At 33.9% G+C, this 20,107-nt stretch overlaps 1 protein-coding gene across 1 annotated transcript; it reads left to right on the top strand.

The window, feature by feature from the left end:
- Positions 1-18,633: 18,633 nt before the first annotated feature.
- Positions 18,634-19,905, top strand: LOC111709149 (uncharacterized protein K02A2.6-like). The gene is made up of 2 exons (XM_023482758.1): positions 18,634-18,753; positions 19,039-19,905. Exons 1-2 carry the CDS (start codon positions 18,634-18,636, stop codon positions 19,903-19,905), a joined length of 987 nt encoding a protein of 328 aa, XP_023338526.1.
- The last annotated feature ends 202 nt before the right edge of the window (positions 19,906-20,107 follow it).

The raw sequence follows: 20,107 nt of genomic DNA, 5'->3' as shown, positions 1-20,107 counted from the left end.
TTTTTTTTTATATTTTAATTAAAGTATAAGTGAAAATTTTCTATGTTGATTAATAAAGTGATGTACAATATATAACAAAACTATATTATTTTTACAATTTTGTCAATAATTCTTCTACACATAGGACATCTACCGAATCCTTTTTTTATTTTCTTAACACAATTGTGGCATCCCACACGGTGCGCTAGATTACCGTGCATGACACCATGTGTATTCTCCCTAGTATAACATATGTTGCACATGTTTAACTCGTTGTTTTCATAGATATCCGCAATTTTAAGGTTTATAAAAGGTATTTTTTTCTTATTTTTTCTGTTTTGTTTTCGTTTCGGAAAATTAATAAATTTTTTGTGGTAACACTTTCTGCATAGAGGTAAAATTGTTAGTTCCTGTTTACAATCAATGCAATATTTTGTTACAAAGTTTTGTTTTGAACATTCGCTTGAAGTTTGTTCAACATCCGCAAAATTACATGATTTATCACTTTCAATTTGAACCGGATTGATTGTTCCCAGAAAAATTTCTTCCGAATCCGAACTTGATGAAACTATCTGGTGTTGGTCGTTTTCAAAGAGTTCTGTGTCACTTAAAAAAAGTTCGAGTTCTGTTTCTGACACATATTCGTTTGACGACGGGATATAAACAGTTGGTCGAATTGGTGAATCATTTGCTTCAGAGTCGGATGAACTGTCCAAGGGACTTATTTTCCAGCCTGATTGAAAGTTATATTCGGATAAATTCAGAGACAAGGGAGGCAAGTCTGTTCGAATTAACAAATAAAATTGAGTCACAACTTCAAACAGTTTTAAGCACTTGACCCGATTATGATGCAAAACTATCAGAAATTTCCTTAAAAATAAATAAATTACTTTCGGAAATCAGTGAGAATGAAGACGATATCCAGGTAATAAAAGAACATCTATCCAATACAGGTAACTTAAATGATCAGAAAGAGAAATTACAACAAGTAGAGGCAAGTCTGTTAGAATTAACAAATAAAATTGAGTCACAACTTCAAACAGTTTTAAGCACTAGACCTGATTATGATGCAAAACTATCAGAACTATCTTTAAAATTAAATGAATTAAAACTTTCTGACAAAACTACAGATAACTCCGTAGTAAATTTAAAAATTGAAGAATTAGAAAAAAGTATATTCAATATTTTGAATTCTAATGTACAAAAAAGTGATGAACATAATTCCGATTTGTTGACATTAAAAAATAGCATTGCAGAGATAAAGTATTCTCTTTCAAAGAATATTCAACAACTAAATGAAGATAAAACACATTTACTTTCAATTGTTTCTCCCTTGCGAAATTTACAATCGGAAATTGACTCTTTAAAGATAAAAATTGAAACCATGAATCAAGGATCTTCAATTACCAAGATAAATTCTGAACAAAAAATACCATTATCTTACGAGCAAGATTTACTTGATCTTTTAAATAACGCAATTTTTGACTGCAGAAATATTAAAACTTTACTTTCAAATTCAAAATCATCAATTTTTTTACCCTCCATCTTGGATGATAAACATATAAGCTCTTTAAGCATTAGTGCTTTACATGATTCAGGAAGGTGTACATATATCGTTGAGAATGAATATTACTAAAACTTTAAAAAAGAAAAAATGTTTTGCGCTGAATACGAACGCGATTGTGAAATTGTCAAAAGCACAATGACATTTCATGATCCATTAGTCCTTAACGATACACACACTTTACTGTTTACAAAGAATCCTACAATTATAAAAAATGATTTATTTATTGAAAAGCTTGATTTGTTGACTAATTATATAGTATCTTTTAATCTGAATACAATGTTTTTTATTAACAACATGGAATACGATGCTGATGGTTTTGATCAAAAAGAACAAATAAAGTTGACTAAACTTATGATGATGGAAAAACATTTTTGGACTTTAAACATATACAATATAATTGCCAATTGCAATTTTTAGTCTTGCAAGTCTAATTATTTTATTTACAACAATCATAGCTGTCAAAAAATGTAAAAAACAAAATGAAAACACTGCAATACGAATTAACAGATCTAGAATATATTACAGTGCTTCTAGACAGCAAACTTCATCGCTATAATTTTAAATGTATGTAATCTGTCATATTTAGTTATATTTTTAACATATTTTTGGGACATCTTTATTGTAAATAATAAGAATTTTATATATATATATATATATATATCACAATAATGGCTTACACTTATAAACACAAAAAAACAAACAAAAATAATAATTTTGATAAGGAAAAAAGAAAACCTATAAAACTGGGTAATAAATGAAATAATTTTTTTTGTTAATCTTAAGTTGTATAAAGTAGTAAACATTTATTCTCTTTCTTTTTTGAGTATGATGGGTTTATATCTCTATTTGATTTATTTTTTTTCTCATTTTCTTTACAAAGAAAATTAACCTTTACTTTTTAGAAACTTTAAACCAGAATCTTTTTTTCAACCTAGGGTTCTCTGATTCTAATGAAAACTTCTGTAGATAAGTATTGGTATACAGGTAAAAGTATCATAAATATAATAAATAAATAATAATAAATATAAAAATATATCAATAATTCCCAAAAAAATTACTCTTTCTTTCCTTGCAAATTCATTGAATTCACAAAATTAAAATACATGTAAAATAACCTATACTTTATTATAAACTTTGTGTAATTAAACAAAAAAAAATAAACCACTAATAAATAAAATTATTAAAAAATTCTTTATAATCTTTTCTAATGATTGTCTTTGATTTAGATGAGATTTGATAATAAATCTGCTGGACTCCAGAATTAGAAGAGGAAGACAAGGGAAAAGTTTTACCCTTATATAGTTGTGAATAGAAAAAACAGGATGTATTTCCACTGACCTAGAGTCAGGTTTTTTTTCTATAGCTGTATAGCACACAACTTCTATATTCTTTCTTATCTATTATAAAATAATTTGTAAGCACTTTTCAGCGGAACTGAAATTTTCATTTTTTAAAAAAAATTTTTTATTTTTTCTTACTTCTTATAGTAAAGTTTTAAATAAATTAAAACTTTCCTATCGTAAAAGGTCGGATTTATAATCTGTTACTAGAGATGCGTCATGTTAAAGGTTGAATTTGAAAGATAGAATATTTGTGAAAATCTTGACACAGACATAACATAACGTAGTAACTGACAAGAATTAGAATGTGTGCAAGTTTATATAGGCAGGCTGTGTGCGCAAAGATTTCAAGATTTTCACACAGAGCAATTTATGTGTGAAGGGGTAAACCTTCAAGTACTCTCCCCTGCTTATTGTTTTAAAGGAACTGAGTCTTTGCCACAAACCCTGATTTTCTAATTCTTATATTTTTGCAACCCAATGTCGTAGGCCTTGGATATTTCAAACTATGAATTCTGTTGCATCAAAAAATCTAAGTTTAAAATATCAAGAGTCTACACCCTAAGGTTGCCAAGATATAGGGATTAAATAATTTGGGTTTGTGGCAAAGACTCAATTCCTTTGTAGCTAGTCTCTAATAAACAAGATGTTGTATTAGCAGGGTTGGTAATGTAAAGTGCACATTTAACATCTTTAAAATCCAATTTAGGGCTCTGGGAAATATCAATCTATCAACACTCATGAAAACTTTGGTTACCCATGATATGAGAGTAAACAGGTCATAAATAATGACCCGTATTCCTTAGAATCAGAATATCAACAATTTAAAACCTCCCAAACCACAATGAATTAGTGCACTACTGAACATTGTTTTACTAGTTTAAAAGAGACATGCTACAAAAATCAACGTTTGGCGTGTATTATGGAGAATACAGACATATAATTTTTTTCTGAACAAAGTTTCAGGAACTTTTGGCTCAATTCATAAAAATAATACTACACTTTACACTCCTAAAAAGGCTACAACTAAACACATTACAATCCAAGAGTATAAGGATCACGTTTTTGATTTCCAACAAATTCCAAAAGAAAAAAATTGTGACAGAAGGCCATTCATTTAGATCTAGAATATCTCACAGTAAAAGAAACATGAAAAATGAAACAGAAGTGGCAATTTATGGTATGATAAATATTTCGACGTTAATTCAATAATTGATTTAAATCAGAATTCAATCTTGAATGAAAAAGAAATGAGATAATTGATTACTATTAAAAAGTACAAGGTTACTTGCATAAAAGATATAAGACTTGAATGGTGCGGTTGAACTTCAAATACCAAGATCTTATAGGTTATTTAAGTTTATGAACACTTTATACTTCAAACCAAATGTAAATGTTCTAAGAGACTGAAATGACTGATAGATGTAATTTCAAGTTACCAACCCATAAAAGGTTTTATAAACAACGGTACCATTTAAACATTTATCTGGGTAACAATGAGGAAGATATCATCGTTATTTCAACTTTAAAAGTGATGAATTCTGAAAATTATGTTGATTGTCTTTCCACTAATCACTGTTATGGACTAAGGAAAAATTAAATATTTCAAGATAAAAAAACTAAAGTGGTTTCCTTGTTTTGTTTTTAAATAACTATTTAATCCATTACAAAAGACAACATCATGAAACGTCAACAGGGTAAATATATATTGGATTTCTGGAGAAGACGACATTAGTTGCTATCTTTGTCTACCCGAGAAAATGCGTCGAATTTGCGAAGATTTTCTGATGTGCTATCTTTAATTAGCAAAGTCTTTGGTTGACTGTTGTCTTCTAGCCCCTCTAGACTTACCTTTAACATGCGGCTCTATAGGCACCCCGCACATGCATGTACATATAAACACATTACTCTTAACTTTAAACCCTGTTCTTATGTCTCTACTGTCCAAAATTCCCTGGGAGGAGGGGGGGGGGAGGTTCCATGGTTTTATACATTTAAATGTAATGATCATAATTCATGAACCCCTTGATCAATTTGCCTCATTTTAATTGGAGAACTCGGGAGAACCACGGAAATATTCTTTAATTGGTTTTGAGATTTTAATTTGAGGGAGTCTATTTTTAAGCTTAAACTTTTTGTTCTTGTCAATAACTCTTCAATAAAAGGAAAAATGATGAAAATGTCAGATTTCAATATGTAGGACTTTAACATTCAAATAAGAGAGAAAGAGAGAAAATTTTAACATAAACATATGATGCATATTGTCACATTACATTCAAGCATACTATTTTCTGAGATTTAATGGATTTATTCAAATTTAATTATTCTTTTAATTAAATTTAATTTCTCTCTTAATTGTAAAATCTACTTAATAATCAACAGTAATAATTTTTTAATTAATTTCAAATGATAATTTTAAAATTAGAACTTAAAGCGGTTTCTTTAAATCTTTAAATCTATTCAGGGTGTACCATTCTTATATCTCTCACACAAACCTGTTTATATGTGTAGTGGTTTTATTTAGGCATGCATTACTAAACAGAGTAAACTGAACCTGGTTTCATAGAAACTGTTAACAGTTTTATTTCGGGCTTTATGCATAAGTATAATAATATAAACCATAATTACAGAAAAAATGTTCAAAAGTAATGAGATGAAGAGCAAAATAATATTAACGCAAGTGTATACACTTAATACTTTTCGTGTATATGAACGTAGTTAGAGAATAGCATATATTTTAAGAATACTCCCCTCTCCCTTCCTATCCTATATACCTTATAGTAATATATATCATAATATCTGTATATGTGTATTTCATGTATTGCATGAGTAATTAAGCTTTTATACATTTAAAGCCTTGAACCTGAATTTAAATAAACTAAAGAATGATTTCATTAATATTAAAGTAACACATAATTGGAGATGCACTATCTTGATTAGGTTTGATTTCTAATATAGGATCAATTTAATCCTGTAAAAACTCTGATAGACAAGCTAGCTATTAAACTAATTGTTGTATCAAAGTTATTATTAAATAAATATCTATCTAATTAAAAATAAAATTGTATAATTGTTAAAATTAAGTTTTTGTATTAAATGGTAGACTTATGTTATTCTATTATTTAATAGTTAAACTGAAAAAGCTTCATATCTTAATAAATTGTTATAATAGAAATATAAATGAATAAAATGAATTAAATAGCAGCCCTCTAGCGTTGTTTTTTTAACTTTAAAATAAGCAGTTTATTAAGTAAGAAGTGCCCGTGCGTTGGTTTCCAAGCGTACACACCTTTAAATCAGGCAGTAATACTACTATGTAGCATGTATTGAACCTGGCTCAGAGTTGAACGGTTTTATTCATGGCTTTATACTGCACAGAGATACACACACCACACAACCAATTATACATTATAGCCTTAACCATCAAGGCATTATAACTATTCAACATCTATAATTATAATGATAAGAATGATTTAACAATTTAATGAAAGTCAATGAGGATATGATAATACAAATCATAATTATAGAAAAAAGTCAAAAGTAATAAGATGATAAAAAAAAAAAAAAATTAATGCTTTGTGCGTAAGAACGGAGTTACAGCTTGAAACATATTTTAAGAATGTCCCCACACCATCCCTGCCTGTATAAACACAGAACAGAGAATAATTCATTTCTATACATGGTTTACCCCCAAATGCAACCATATCTGTTTACAGGTTTATATTGTATACAAATAAGAATAGGATATTCATGCATTCTTTTATAAAATGAAGTATACACACAACTACCTGATTTACACTCAGTTATCTTATAACTACCTCTTTCATGATAAAATCAAATTGTTTAGTTGTGAGAGCTGTTGAGGATAAACAAGATTTATTGTCACACCTAGCTCATTCTTATATTATAGTAGTTTGACGTCTACTACTTGATCTTGAATTTGTAAATTTTATAGGAAAATCATTGGACGGATGTCTTAATTGGCTCTCTTCAATGGTACTAAAGTCTACAATTCAGCCCTATCCAGGCTGACGTCTGATTGTACCAAGGGGGAAGGGGTCCCAGGGACCCCCCTATTTAATTCCTTATTGTGATAAAAATCTATAACATTTGATACACAGGAAAGCCTATGCATGGGTTCTACTTTAATAATCTGAAGAAAACAATTAGCAAATTTGCTATATTTTAATATTCATTGCAATATCAAGTAAGTAGGTATTTTCAAAATATTCAAAAACTAAATTTGTATGCAAGGAAAACTTATAATATACAAATTCTCTTTAAAGGCATCAGTGCAAAATCTATGCAACATTTCTTCGCAGAAATTTTGCAATCTCTTTCTTTTTCTAAAGGCTTTCCAAAGAGCTATAAAAAGTCAAAATCCAATGATTGGAAGTAGGTCTAAATTTAGATTTAGTTGGTTAAAGGTAAACAATTATTGGAAAAGTCCAAAAAATGTTAACAGCCTAAGACCAATACTATCTCCAAAAAACGCCAAGAAGGGGAGGGGGCCCAGTGAACCCCCCCCCCCAGCCGGAATCAAGGTTATAATGCAAGGAAAGTTATTTCAGAGGTGTATTTATCTTTTGTACTGCAGTGTACTGTCTCTGGTCGGTAATGTAAACACAGGACGGATGTCACAGGCTGACATGGGATCTATCTTTAACACCAAAAATAAATGAAATATTCTTGTCATAGAAAACTGTTGTGTGAATTATCAAAATTATCAAAATGTAATGCTTTTATCATCCTTGGATACTAGACGAACACTGATGCATCTATTCTTGTTTACAAATTCAGCTCAGAGAGAACTGGTTTCAATATGTACGCAGAGTATACGCAACTGCAATTAACTTTCCTTGCATTATAACCTTGGCCGGAATAGGGTTATTAGTGTGAACTGTGTAAGTAAGAAATACTGAATAGAATACTACTATAGGGTTACCTACAGCGAATAAGACTGATAATACAACGATTAAAGGTTAAATTTAGCCTTTTGCCTTAAATATAATGTTAAACATTCTTTACAGAAAAAACTACAGTGGACAGTGCAGGGGGGATTTTGATTAGCATATTTATTTTTTGTTTTCAATATTATTAAAATTGTTATTATCAGTATTATTAGTATTATATTATATTACTTGTTTTCTAACAAATTAACTATCACTATCAGCTAGACAGTATGAAAACATTTCTACAAATGTTTCATAATCTCCATCAAAAATGCAACATTAGATTACCAAATGAATTTGAATGAAGAAAAAAACATAAATTTGAAGAATGTATATCTGTCTTCAATTTCAACACTTTGGATGCTTTGACTGTGTAGTAAAGCATCAAATGTGTAATTTGGAAGCATCAACCCAGCATTTGAAAGCATAAAAAGAAAAAAGAAAATCAAGTTGATGTCTTACTCACTCTTTTTGAGAAAATATTAATTATGACTGAATGAGCTAAGAATTAGGTTGCATTGATTTTCCCTATCCAGATGGATTTAACACCATAAATATTTCCTCATCGTTTGTAAAACAAGATAAAAAACCTTAATTTTAATGGTCAAAAATCATGTTTGATGCTTTTTAGAAAAACCATAGAAAAAGCAAGTTTTGACAAAAGAGGANACAACTCAGGATATCCAAATTGCCTAATTTCTAAATAGTTTGCTGAAAATGGAAAATAGTTAATGGTTTTAAATTAGAAGTTAATGGACTCTAAGTCACTTTTCTAAGGCTGTACTAAACTTTAAAAAAAAACATATTTATTTGTGTGGGAAATTTAAATCTTAATATGAACAACAAAAACATTGATATGGAATGCTTTGACATTCTTTATGACAAAGCAGCAAACAGTGTGACTAAAAATAACGACTTAGAGTTGTGACTTAGAATCTGTCATGAACATTATCAAGCTTAAAAGAAAAACTGAGATATGTTTGTGACTCAAGTTACAATGATATCTCTAAATATGAAAAGTCACAATTGTATTAAAGCCATACTCTTAAACAAAATTGAACCAGAAAAATGAAACTTAGAAAATTATAAAAACTTAATTCTTTACAATCATATAATTTAATATTAATTTTGATTATAACATTTTGGTAGGGTGAACATTTTTTTAAAAAAAGATTCATAAATTCAAATGTTAATTTCAAAGTTTGCTACGTAAATGTTTAGGTAAATTGTATTCCTGTTTCAATTGAAGATCATTATATGTTTGTTCTATTTGTGATACAATTTTGATAATTCAGTTGGTCACAAGATCCCTCTTTTGTATTAATCTTTTAATGATAATGGTTTTAAAATATGTTGGTTTTTCTAGATTAAACAACAAGCATCGACGGTGGTTATGTTACGGAAATCCTACTTCACCCAGACATGAAAGTTCATATAACTTAATACAGGGGAGTATTTTATAAATTATGTTTATATTCCAAAATCATACTTACTTACAATCCTGAATTTATTTCTATTGAAGTTTATTCATCATATTAATGATGAGGGTGATATACATGCAGAGATCAAGAGATGGGGGGATATACATGCAGAGATCAAGAGGAGGGAATATACATGCAGAGATCAAGAGGAGGGGAATATACATGCAGAGATCAAGAGGAGGGTGGATATACATGCAGAGATCAAGAGGAGGGGGATATACATGCAGAGATCAAGAGGAGGGGGATATACATGCAGAGATCAAGAGGAGGGGAATATACATGCAGAGATCATGAGAAGGTGGATATACATGCAGAGATCAAGAGGAGGGGTGTTATACATGCAGAGATATTGCGGAGGGGGATATACATGCAGAGATCAAGAGGAGGGTGGATATACATGCAGAGATCAAGAGGAGGGGAATATACATGCAGAGATCAAGAGGAGGGTGGGTATACATGCAGAGATTAAGAGGAGGGTGGATATACATGCAGAGATCAAGAGGAGGGGAATATACATGCAGAGATATTGAGGATGGGGATATACATGCAGAGATATTGAGGAGGGGATATACATGCAGAGATCAAGAGGAGGGTAGGTATACATGCAGAGATCAAGAGGAGGGGTGATATACATGCAGAGATCAAGAGGAGGGTGGATATACATGCAGGGATCAAGAGGAGGGGGCGTGTACAGAGGAGCAAGGGGGGAATTGCCCCCTCTAGACCTGTAAAGGGGGGTGGGGCATAGCTTACAATTGTACTCTTACTTTTTTTTCAAACAGAAACTTTTACAGTCATGATCATTTTTCTGGACCTTTGTCCTTTTTTTCATCTCATAGAATTTAAGCTTAAGTTGAGTTTTGCATTTTTAAAAATGTCTTTTACTATCTCAAGTTTAAATACTAGTTATTCCTAACATAACACTATAATAAAATGTAGATTTTTTAAAAACAATATTTTTTTCTGCTAGTTTTGTTTGAAGGAGAGATTAAGTATAGAACATGCATGGTTATACACTTTGAATCGAATAGCACACCTCAGCATTTCTAGATGCGTTCATACATTTTACAGTTAGACATTTCACGAGAACAAATTTATAAATTTAACAATTTAGAACTAGCAGCGTTAGCAATTATAAGCGAACTCTCAAATAATTATGAAAAATAGAGTGGTTTTCAAGCCACTCTATCACTATTAAATGAGAAAATGTGAAGATAGTGTTTGAGGTCCGTATAGTATGCTGTGCACTGGTATGTATGTAACCTTGAACCTTGCGTAAATATATTTTCATGGGAGGAACTTCTAGTCTGTATTCACTTCTTACTATACAGCACAGGTCTACATCTACTTCAAGGACAATATGCTGACATAGTTCCACACCAGTCCACTAGAGGTCTTTATTGTGCAATTTTTTTATGTATTTAATCTTGAAAATATGGTTTACAGATCCTGTTTACACCTTTGCTGAACATATAAAAGACGTGAGAATATACGAAAGAAAAAATTGTGAAGAAATGACACCTTTTTTAAATAATTGCACAAGATATCAGCATAAAATCTTTAAAAGGCTATTTCTCTTTAACATTAATATGTCAACTGTCACGCTCGCCAGGTTTTTTTATAAGAGAAAAATAAGTTTTAACCTTTGAAAATATTTTCTCTATAATCAAGTTTTAAGTTTTAAACATCATTAAATGTTTTGACAGTTCTTAAGTTGAGTTTTTGTCACAAACTTAGATGTTTTTTTTAAACATTTTCGTTTGGTATGTACGATCAGGTTAAACAAATGTAGGGATACGAAAATTTGAGTTTGTGTCAAAAACTCGGTTCATTTAAGATTTGTCAAGTTATCAAATTGTTAGTTATCAAAATATGAGTTACCAAATTATTAATTACAAAATTTGTATTTACTAAGTCATTATAGTTATCAAATTGTTAAACTACCAAAGTGTTTGTTTCCCCAATTCAAGTTATTCTATATTAGTTACCAAATTGTTATGTTATATAGTTACTAAAATAATAGTTACCAAATAGCAAGGTTGAACCAAATATTTAGTTACCAAAATCTGTAAGTTTATCAGCTGTACATTCAAATGAATCCACACCATTAAAGATGAACACCTTGGTATTTTCATTTTTTCTGATTTCTGTTTGACATAATGTTTCTTTATATTTATCTTCCAAAGAAATTTACAATCCAAAATTGCCCAAAACCTTCTTATTATTAGAGCTACATCTATTTTTAATATACTTAAGTATGTCTATCCTTAAATTTCCCCCGCAATATATGTTTTAAATTTTATACATGCAAAAATTAAGGCAACTCCTATAAAACTGCAGCGTCCTATTTGTGTTGTATCTCGGATTGTTCTTGGAAAGAGCGAACCGTCTCCTGAATACAACGGAATCTCAGGGATCAGTACCACCCGAGCCGTAGCAGTAGACACAAGTCTCCTGCATAACTACAGCTCTGGGTCGTGTGCTATATACAGCGCACAGACAGCATACAGAGGGAACCTTCCTGGACGAGATCTACTTAGAAGAAGATGAACCAGGTTCAAGAGATTGCACGGAACCACAACCATGCAGAACATGATGGAGTAGTTGATCCTGTTGACGTTGCTCCTCTCATTAGTGGAGACACTCCCATTATCACTGTCCCTGCCTCAGAGGACCAGAACATAGCCGAGGATGCATCAGAGGATGATGAGGGCTTGAATGCAAGAGGACAGGAGGAGACGGTGATGGACATGTACAACTTCCTTGGTGGGATATCGGAGCAGATCCGAGCATTCAATGCCACCATGCAGAGAGGTGCGAGCTATAGTCAACCACCAGTGGTCCCCGATGATAAACTGTGGGACACAGGGTTAGCTTGGGAAAGAGAGTTTACTCTCTACCCAGTACAAGTAGAGATGTTATCATATCTTGCTTGCACAACCAGGTCTGGGACCTGCTCCAGAAGATGAAGGAGCGCGTTGCCCGGCAAAACAGAGGATCAAGAAATAGTTGAAGGATTGATCAACATAATGATCCTATCTGTACGTAATAATATGTCATAGTACATAATATAGTAATGTAATGCTGTAATGTACAATGATTTATATATCTATGCATTTATATATACGTTAATAAATGTACTTATGTTGTAAGAATGACTTTATTACTTTGGGTGTTAATAATTGCACGTGCATACAATTATATAAAGCTTTCTCTGTATACTGAGATAGCCGAAGTGTAATAATGCCAGGTTGCAAAGATATGGACAGCGCATATGGGTTAGGCCTGAGTGACTGGAATAACCCGACCTGCAATGTCCACAGGTTGCACAGATGATAGATAAGACAAGTAACTTTACTTGTAATAAATCTCATCGAAGTTGCTAATTAAGTATACCAATTTATTGCATGTTTTGTAGTTCGAGGATAGTGAAAGGTGCTTCTTTATGAACAAGTTTGGGTTTTCAAATGCCAAAATCCGAATTTTATTAATAAAGAACTTAAAATCGAACCTGCACCCCTCTTGACTTTTTGCACCCCCTCAATCTTTATATTTTTGTAAGTTTGGGGGATAGAAAGGCAATTAGACAGAGAACGAAATAAGTAATAAAACTTTCAAATATAAAACTTGTTTAAATATGAGTCAGCTATAAATTCATTTTGTAACAGTTGGAAAATATTCTAAACTTACAAATTGGATAGCTGATCCCTTCAAACGAGCCCCCCCCCCCTTCCTTCTCTATAGATGAAACGTTATAAATGATATTTAGAATGTGCAAGTCAAATTAAAATAGGAAAATTTGTTGATATCTACGTTTATGAGATTAAGCATGAGTAAAGATAGATCCATTAAATATATTTTAAAATTAAACTAAATGTGTTAAATGATGAAATATCTACTCATGCCCAGTACTAGAATTGTTAAACATTGTTTTAAAAATATCAAAATAGTGTTTGAACAATGAAAAGTCTAGGGGGATAAATATCTAAACTTTAGTAGAAATATTAGAGTAATTAGATGAAACGTAGAGAGATTGGGAACTATATACAACAGTTATAATGAAATTGTTGATGAGTTCAAATCTAAATTTTAAGTAAATCTTATCTACACTCATTATATTGCCTACGTTAATAATTAATCCCCTAGAAACGTGTTTTAAAAAAACTAATAGAATGCGTTCAAGCTGGAATTAATTACATATTGTTAATTCTACATTACTGAATACATATGTAAAAACGTATATGGTGCATAGTACATAGTACATAGTGCATAGTACATAATATATAGTATAACTCAGTTGTACAAATGTATCTTGGCAAAGGGAGATGCCCCCCCCTCTCTCTCTTAGGGGAAAGAGCAAGGTCATAAGCTAGAGATACTGAATATTGAACCCTAAACTAATTGGCCTCAATATTTGAAAATTCGGCTGGATGACTGTTGAAAAACATGCTAAATTGTAAAACAAAAGCCAAACTACCCCATAGCCATAAATAATGGGGCCAGACCAGGCTTGGCGTAGAATCCAAGGTTAGGAGGGTTAACACCCCCTACTCCACCCTCTGGAATACTCATACAGAGCCGCGTGTAGAAACTGTACCAACCAATAGCGTACCGAAATACACCCGGCTCCGTCCACAACAGAGGCGCATTTCCTATCCACCAATAGGGTCAGGATCTACACCCAATACTGCTTGGACCTAGAGCACAATATTCAACCAAAAGTGGAAACAAACACACTTAGAAAATGGGAAAGACCGCTCATTCTAATTCTAACCAGGATAAGAAAAGGACAGCAGGTACCCCCGGACTTAAATTATTTTAGACAGACGGACCCCAGTTAGTTAAATCTGTAGAAAATAGTTAGGTTACCTAGGTTGTAGGGTAGATAAAAGTCTCTAGACCTCTCCATCCTAGAATAAGAAAGTGAAAATATTTGTTCCATCTAAGTAGTTTCAAATTCAACTGAATCAGAAACTACTAGTTACTTGGGTTCATTGAATCCCTGTGACTGATACTAAACAGTTTAAATTCACTAGAATTAAAACTTAAAAATTCACTTGGGTTAATCCAAATCCCTGTGAATCATTATATAATAATAGTTCGAGTTCCACGGAATTAGAACTAAAGATCATTTGGGTTTCTTAACCCCCGTGATCAATTATATATAAATTCGGAATTTCAAGTTCACAAGAATTAGAAATAAACAAATAGACCGAGTTCCAAGGAATTAAGTCTCAACACTGTAAAGTCCCGAGTTCAATTGAATTAAGGATAAAAACAGAAAATTCAAAACCTCTAAAATATTCTCTTAAAAAGTTCTTAAGGTAACGTGAAAAGATTGACGATTTAATCAATCTTTAACAATGCCTGGAGATGAGAATAATCCCAACCTCCAACCTGCTGGAGCCTCAGCCAGGACGTTATCCCATCGGCGTCAGGAGTACAGCAGGCAGGAGGAGGGGTTCCAGACCCTACTCTGCAAGCAATAGGTAACCTCCAGACGGTGTATAACGCTAATGGAGGACCTCCTGCAGAGAGAGGGAGTGGGAGGGGTGGAGCAGAACAGGAATGGAGGGTTCAAAATGGAGGCAGCAGACATGCCTCCGGCCAGAACCCCCAAGATTTACCTGCTCCCCCTCCTAATCCAGCACAGGATGACCTTCCTGTCATCAATCTAGCGTCGAAGGAAGGGAAGTTCTCCGTGCTGGACAGACTGGAACCTCTAGGAATAGAGGAAGAAGATCATTATGTACCCAACCAAAACAAAATCCTGTTCAGCAAAACTAAATGGAGTTTTGATGGACAGGATAGTTTTGAAGATTATGTGGTACGGATCGGGGGATATGCCCGTACATTAGGAGTAGGAGAAATATGTTTTAAAAATACATTGTTTCAATCCTTCCGCCCTCCCTGCTCATTTATCGTATCAGATATGGAACCCTCTATGTCCATATACAGGAAGATGAGCAGGAAGGAATATGTACAGGCCCTCCATGAACGTCTAGAACCCGCCTCTGCTTGTGACCTCATTTATACTCAATTTAAAGAGAGAACGCAAAAAGCAGGGGAAGTATACGACCTTTATCTTCGTGATAAGTGTAATTTATTTATACGGTCATTTCCTAGCGGGAAAACTAGAATTTTCAAAGAATTCTGTGAATCCAGTATTAGAGGGTTACACAATGAAATCTTGAGAAACAAAGCTCGCGATTTCTTATCGATCCAAGCAATCAACGGTTTTAAAGTTGAAACATTTGATCAACTGAGACGAATCATTCATGTTTCAGTTGAAAACATTCAGGCTAGAACCATTGCAGGTGAACTTGATGCATCAGATGCAGTAGGCACTGACATCCGCCTCATGAATTACAGTTATACTAACGCTGCAAGTTCCCGCGAAAAAGAAAGGAAAAGCAGATATGAAGTAAACGTAATAAATGAGAGCTTGGATGAAGAAGAAATTGCAGCTTTAGAAGGTTTAAGAAATATCAAAATCAGACCGGTTTTAAAGCTAAAGGGATTAAAGGATTCACTGTTCCAGGGAGACAACCTGCTGAAGACGACATTTGCTATAATTGCAATGGTAAAGGTCACTTTAGCAGGAATTGTCCCCAGAACAATTTACCTGGACGTTATCAAAACGTCAATAAGGTAGAGAAATCCAACCCTGATACCTCTGATGATATTACAAGAGACCAGGATACTTCAAGCTCTGATTCTGATCTAGAAATAGATTATGTGAAAGAGAAGAAGAAACCTAAACCTAGCCAAACAAAAAGCAAGAAAAGTCGTCGCAACATCTATCAGATAGTTGAAGAGCAGGGTGAACAGATTATGTCATTAAACGCAAAAATGTCAGAAATTTGCACTCTGAGTTCACAACTATCTGAGCTGATGTCGACCATGTCGGGACGGAAGGGAGAAGTAAACACTCTGGGTGCTACTTCTGTATTCCCTCCAGACGTGGATGACATCAACAGAGAAGGTAATGATGACATTTTCGCTTTTTTATAGGTAGCTCATTATGTCGCAATAGACCGGATGTACACCAGAAATATGCATCTCTGGGGTACATCCGGGCTATGAAGAGTGGGTCCAGAGTCTTTATCAAAGCATTGATAGACTCTGGAAACCTCTTTGGCGATATAATGAGCGAGAGGTTAGCCAATTTACTAAAAATCAAACATAAACCATGTGCTAATAAAGCTGGTACTGCTGTTGCAAACCAGAAAGTACATGTGTTGGGTCTTGCAGATCCATTTGATTTAGTACTAGAAGGGTTAGATGATTCTATTACAATTCAGCCTTATGTAATCCGTTCTTTAAGTCATGATTTAAATCTTGGAGAACATTTTTTACGAAGGTATAAAGCAGGATTAAAATTTGAGGGAAATAAAGTGACCTTAAATTTAAATAATCATAGCTTGAATTGGTTAGCAGGTCCAAACCGCTAATTAGGAACTCTAAGGATCAAAGATTTATCAGTGTTATGGAGAAGGACAAGGAGTGTAGAAATATTATTACATCTATACCTGAACCTAATCCTAATTGTATTGAGGTTGATGATACTGCATTCTCGGTGGAAACTGTACATAAAACAGTACTACCTAAATACACATTAACATTTGTTGAAGTGTCTACTAAAATGAATGCAAAGGTTGGATTTTTTAAGTGCAAGGAAAACAATGCATTTATGAATTCCAACTTACTTTTGCCTTTGAATGGAATGTTTAAATGTGATAAAAACAGATTTTTTGTCCCAATATTAAACATGGGGGATAGAAACACAATTTTACAGTCAAAAAGAAGGATTGGAAATGTGTACCCCACTTCAAAAATGGACCCAAAGGCAGAAATCAATCAATCAACTAATCAATCAATCAATACACTAAGTCATAAACCTGTACTTGAATTGTCTAAAGAAGAAGTTCAAGAAAGAAGAGCTTTTCTAAAATAACAATTGGATGTCAAAAATATGATTATAAATCAAGATCAACAGGAACAAGTTATAGATCTATTTATGAAGTATTTCGACACCGTGTCAATTAGCGGCGATGATTATGGTTCATCAGACCTATTACAGTTCCACATAACCCTTTTACCTGGCTCACATCCTGTACGAGCTCGTTGCAGGCCATTAAATCCACTACAAGAACAGGACTTAAAGATCCAACGCGACCAGTGGTTGGCCGGCGGCGTCATTGAACCTTCTGTCTCTCCATGGGCGTCAGCGCTCGTCCCTTGTAAAAAGAAAGGGACAGGTCATCTTCGTTGGTCGATCGACTTTAGGTCGATCAATGATCGTACGATCAAGGATTCCTACCCTCTTCCATGTATAGAGACTAACCTACATAAGTTGGCTGGAGCAAAGATCTTTAGTTCGCTAGACACGGCGGGGGCCTTCCATTCGTTGACAATTACCCCGCAAGCCGAGACTACACTACCTTTGTTTCACCCTTTGGCATGTACAGATTCATTAGAATGCCCTTTGGCTTATCTAATTCCCATAGTGCCTACTGTAGGTTAGTCCTGATGGCGTTATTCAAACTTCCACCTGGGTTCGCCATCCCCTATCTGGACGACATCCTCATATATTCCAGCACAGTATCGGATCACATGCGTCATCTGGAAGCTGTGTTGAGAATCCATGCTGAGGTTGGTATGAAGATCAATCTCAGCAAGACCAAGATCTTGCGAGATCAGGTCACTTATCTGGGTCATCTGGTCAGTCATCAAGGGGTTGAAATGATTCCTGATTACATTTCTAAGATTCAACTCTGGCCTCTTCCTAAAACAGGGAAAGAGTTAATCAGTTTTCTGGGGTTTACCTCATACTACCGTGCATTTATACCTAAATATGCAGAAGTAGTAGCCCCGTTGAACAAATATAGAAATGAGAAAACCTTGGAATTAAACCCTGATGAAATATCTAGGATTAACCAACTTAAGGGACTGTTCCTGACAAAGCCAATTAGGGCTTACCCAGATTATAAATCTACAGAACCTTTTATCCTAGATACTGACTTTTCAGGAGTAGCAGCAGGAGGCGTTCTTTCCCAAGTACAAGGTGGGAAGGAACGCTTCATCGCTGCTTCTCCAAGTCCTTTGATGCAGCTCAGAAGCAGTATCCAGCCCACAAAGGAGAGCTGCTAGCTGTCATATTAGGGCTCCGGAAGTTTAAACATATACTCCGAGCCCGGAAATTCCTGATTAGAACAGACTCTTCAGCTATAACGTTCCTCAAAGGGCTAAAAGAAGCTTGGGGGATATTTGCTCAATGGTTAGTGTACTTATCATCTTTTGATTTAGATATTATGCACAGACCAGGGAAAGTAAATTTAGCTGCAGATGCTTTGTCCAGGACTGAGATGCCTCAAGATGAACAGGATAAGGAAGACCCAGATAAATATTTAGTTTACTCAGAAATTGATGACGTTTACCAAATTACATAGGTTAAATCAATCAATCAACCTGAGAAATTAAAGGAACTCTGTGTACTTAACATAGAACCTAATCCTAAGTTTTCAGTGAACCTAATCATACAAAGAGATTGGAAGTTGGAAACTAAGAAAGATTATCCTTTACAGTTGGTCTTCGATATAGTTAAAGCGGGAAAATTGCCAAACCAAGAAGAAAGGAAGCAATTGCCCCCTTTGACTAACTCGTATTTAAACTGGTTTAACTTTCTCTATGTGAAAGATGAATTGCTATATTTACAGAGACCCGTAAAGGACGGTAAAACAAGTCCTCCCAGGATTTGTGTACCTCGTTCTATGCAGAGGGAATCGGTAGAACTGGCTCACGCCGGTCACCACGGGATGACCAAAACTCTTGATAAACTAAGAGCTAGGGCATTTTTCCCAGGAATGAATAATTTAGTAACTTTAATTGTTACTAACTGTGTGCCATGCATCCAGAAAAATAATTCAATTCCCTCTGCTAAGAATAAAGTACAGCATCATGAGATGTTAGGATACCCATTTCAAAGAGTTTACCTGGATACAGTAGGTCCGTTGACCCCTTGCAGGTACAAAGGGATTATCTGCAGGCACATTCTCACTGTACAGGATGGTTTTACTAGATATCTTGTAGCTGTACCAATTCCAGACCTAGAAACAAAAACCATATTAAATGCATTGATTGATAGGTTTTTTCTGGTTCATGGTATGCCAGAGACGATTCACACTGACAATGGATCCTCTCTGATGAGTCATTTATTCCAGGACACTTGTAAGCAAATGGGTGTTAAAATGACGCAAACCCCCACCTATAGCCCCCAGGGAAATAGAGTTGAGAGGGCCCATAGAACACTTGGACAATTACTCAGGTCTGATGATAGTTCTAGCCCCAGCTCCTGGGCTCAAAAGGTGGACGCGGCTATATTTGAAATTAATATATCTAGAAACAGGGTCACAGGGGTTACCCCTTACTATGCAATGTATGGACAAAACCCCCGGGTCTCTCTAGATGTATTTTTCCCTGATACTCACATGCAGGGTGTCTTAAAATGGACTAACTTTGTGTTAAATCTATCAAAACATTTCGAAGATATTCACGAAGAAATGGCAAGACATGAGCAATTATGAATCCCAGTGTCCACAGAAATTAAGATACCCCGGGGAAGTTCAAGTATAAACCTGGGAGACACAGTATATTATATGTCACCCAGGGGCGTAGTTAACTTATCCAAGAAATTGACGTTGAGGTGGACGGGACAATATAAAGTAACCGGGACCCCCACCGATTCATTATCTGTGATCAATCCTATTGGTAACTGGGCAGTAAATA

This window comes from Eurytemora carolleeae, unplaced genomic scaffold (assembly GCF_000591075.1).
Source record: "Eurytemora carolleeae unplaced genomic scaffold, Eaff_2.0 scaffold220, whole genome shotgun sequence".
NCBI classification, from domain to species: Eukaryota; Metazoa; Arthropoda; class Copepoda; order Calanoida; family Temoridae; genus Eurytemora; species Eurytemora carolleeae.
This window is presented reverse-complemented; position numbering and strand designations above follow the sequence as displayed.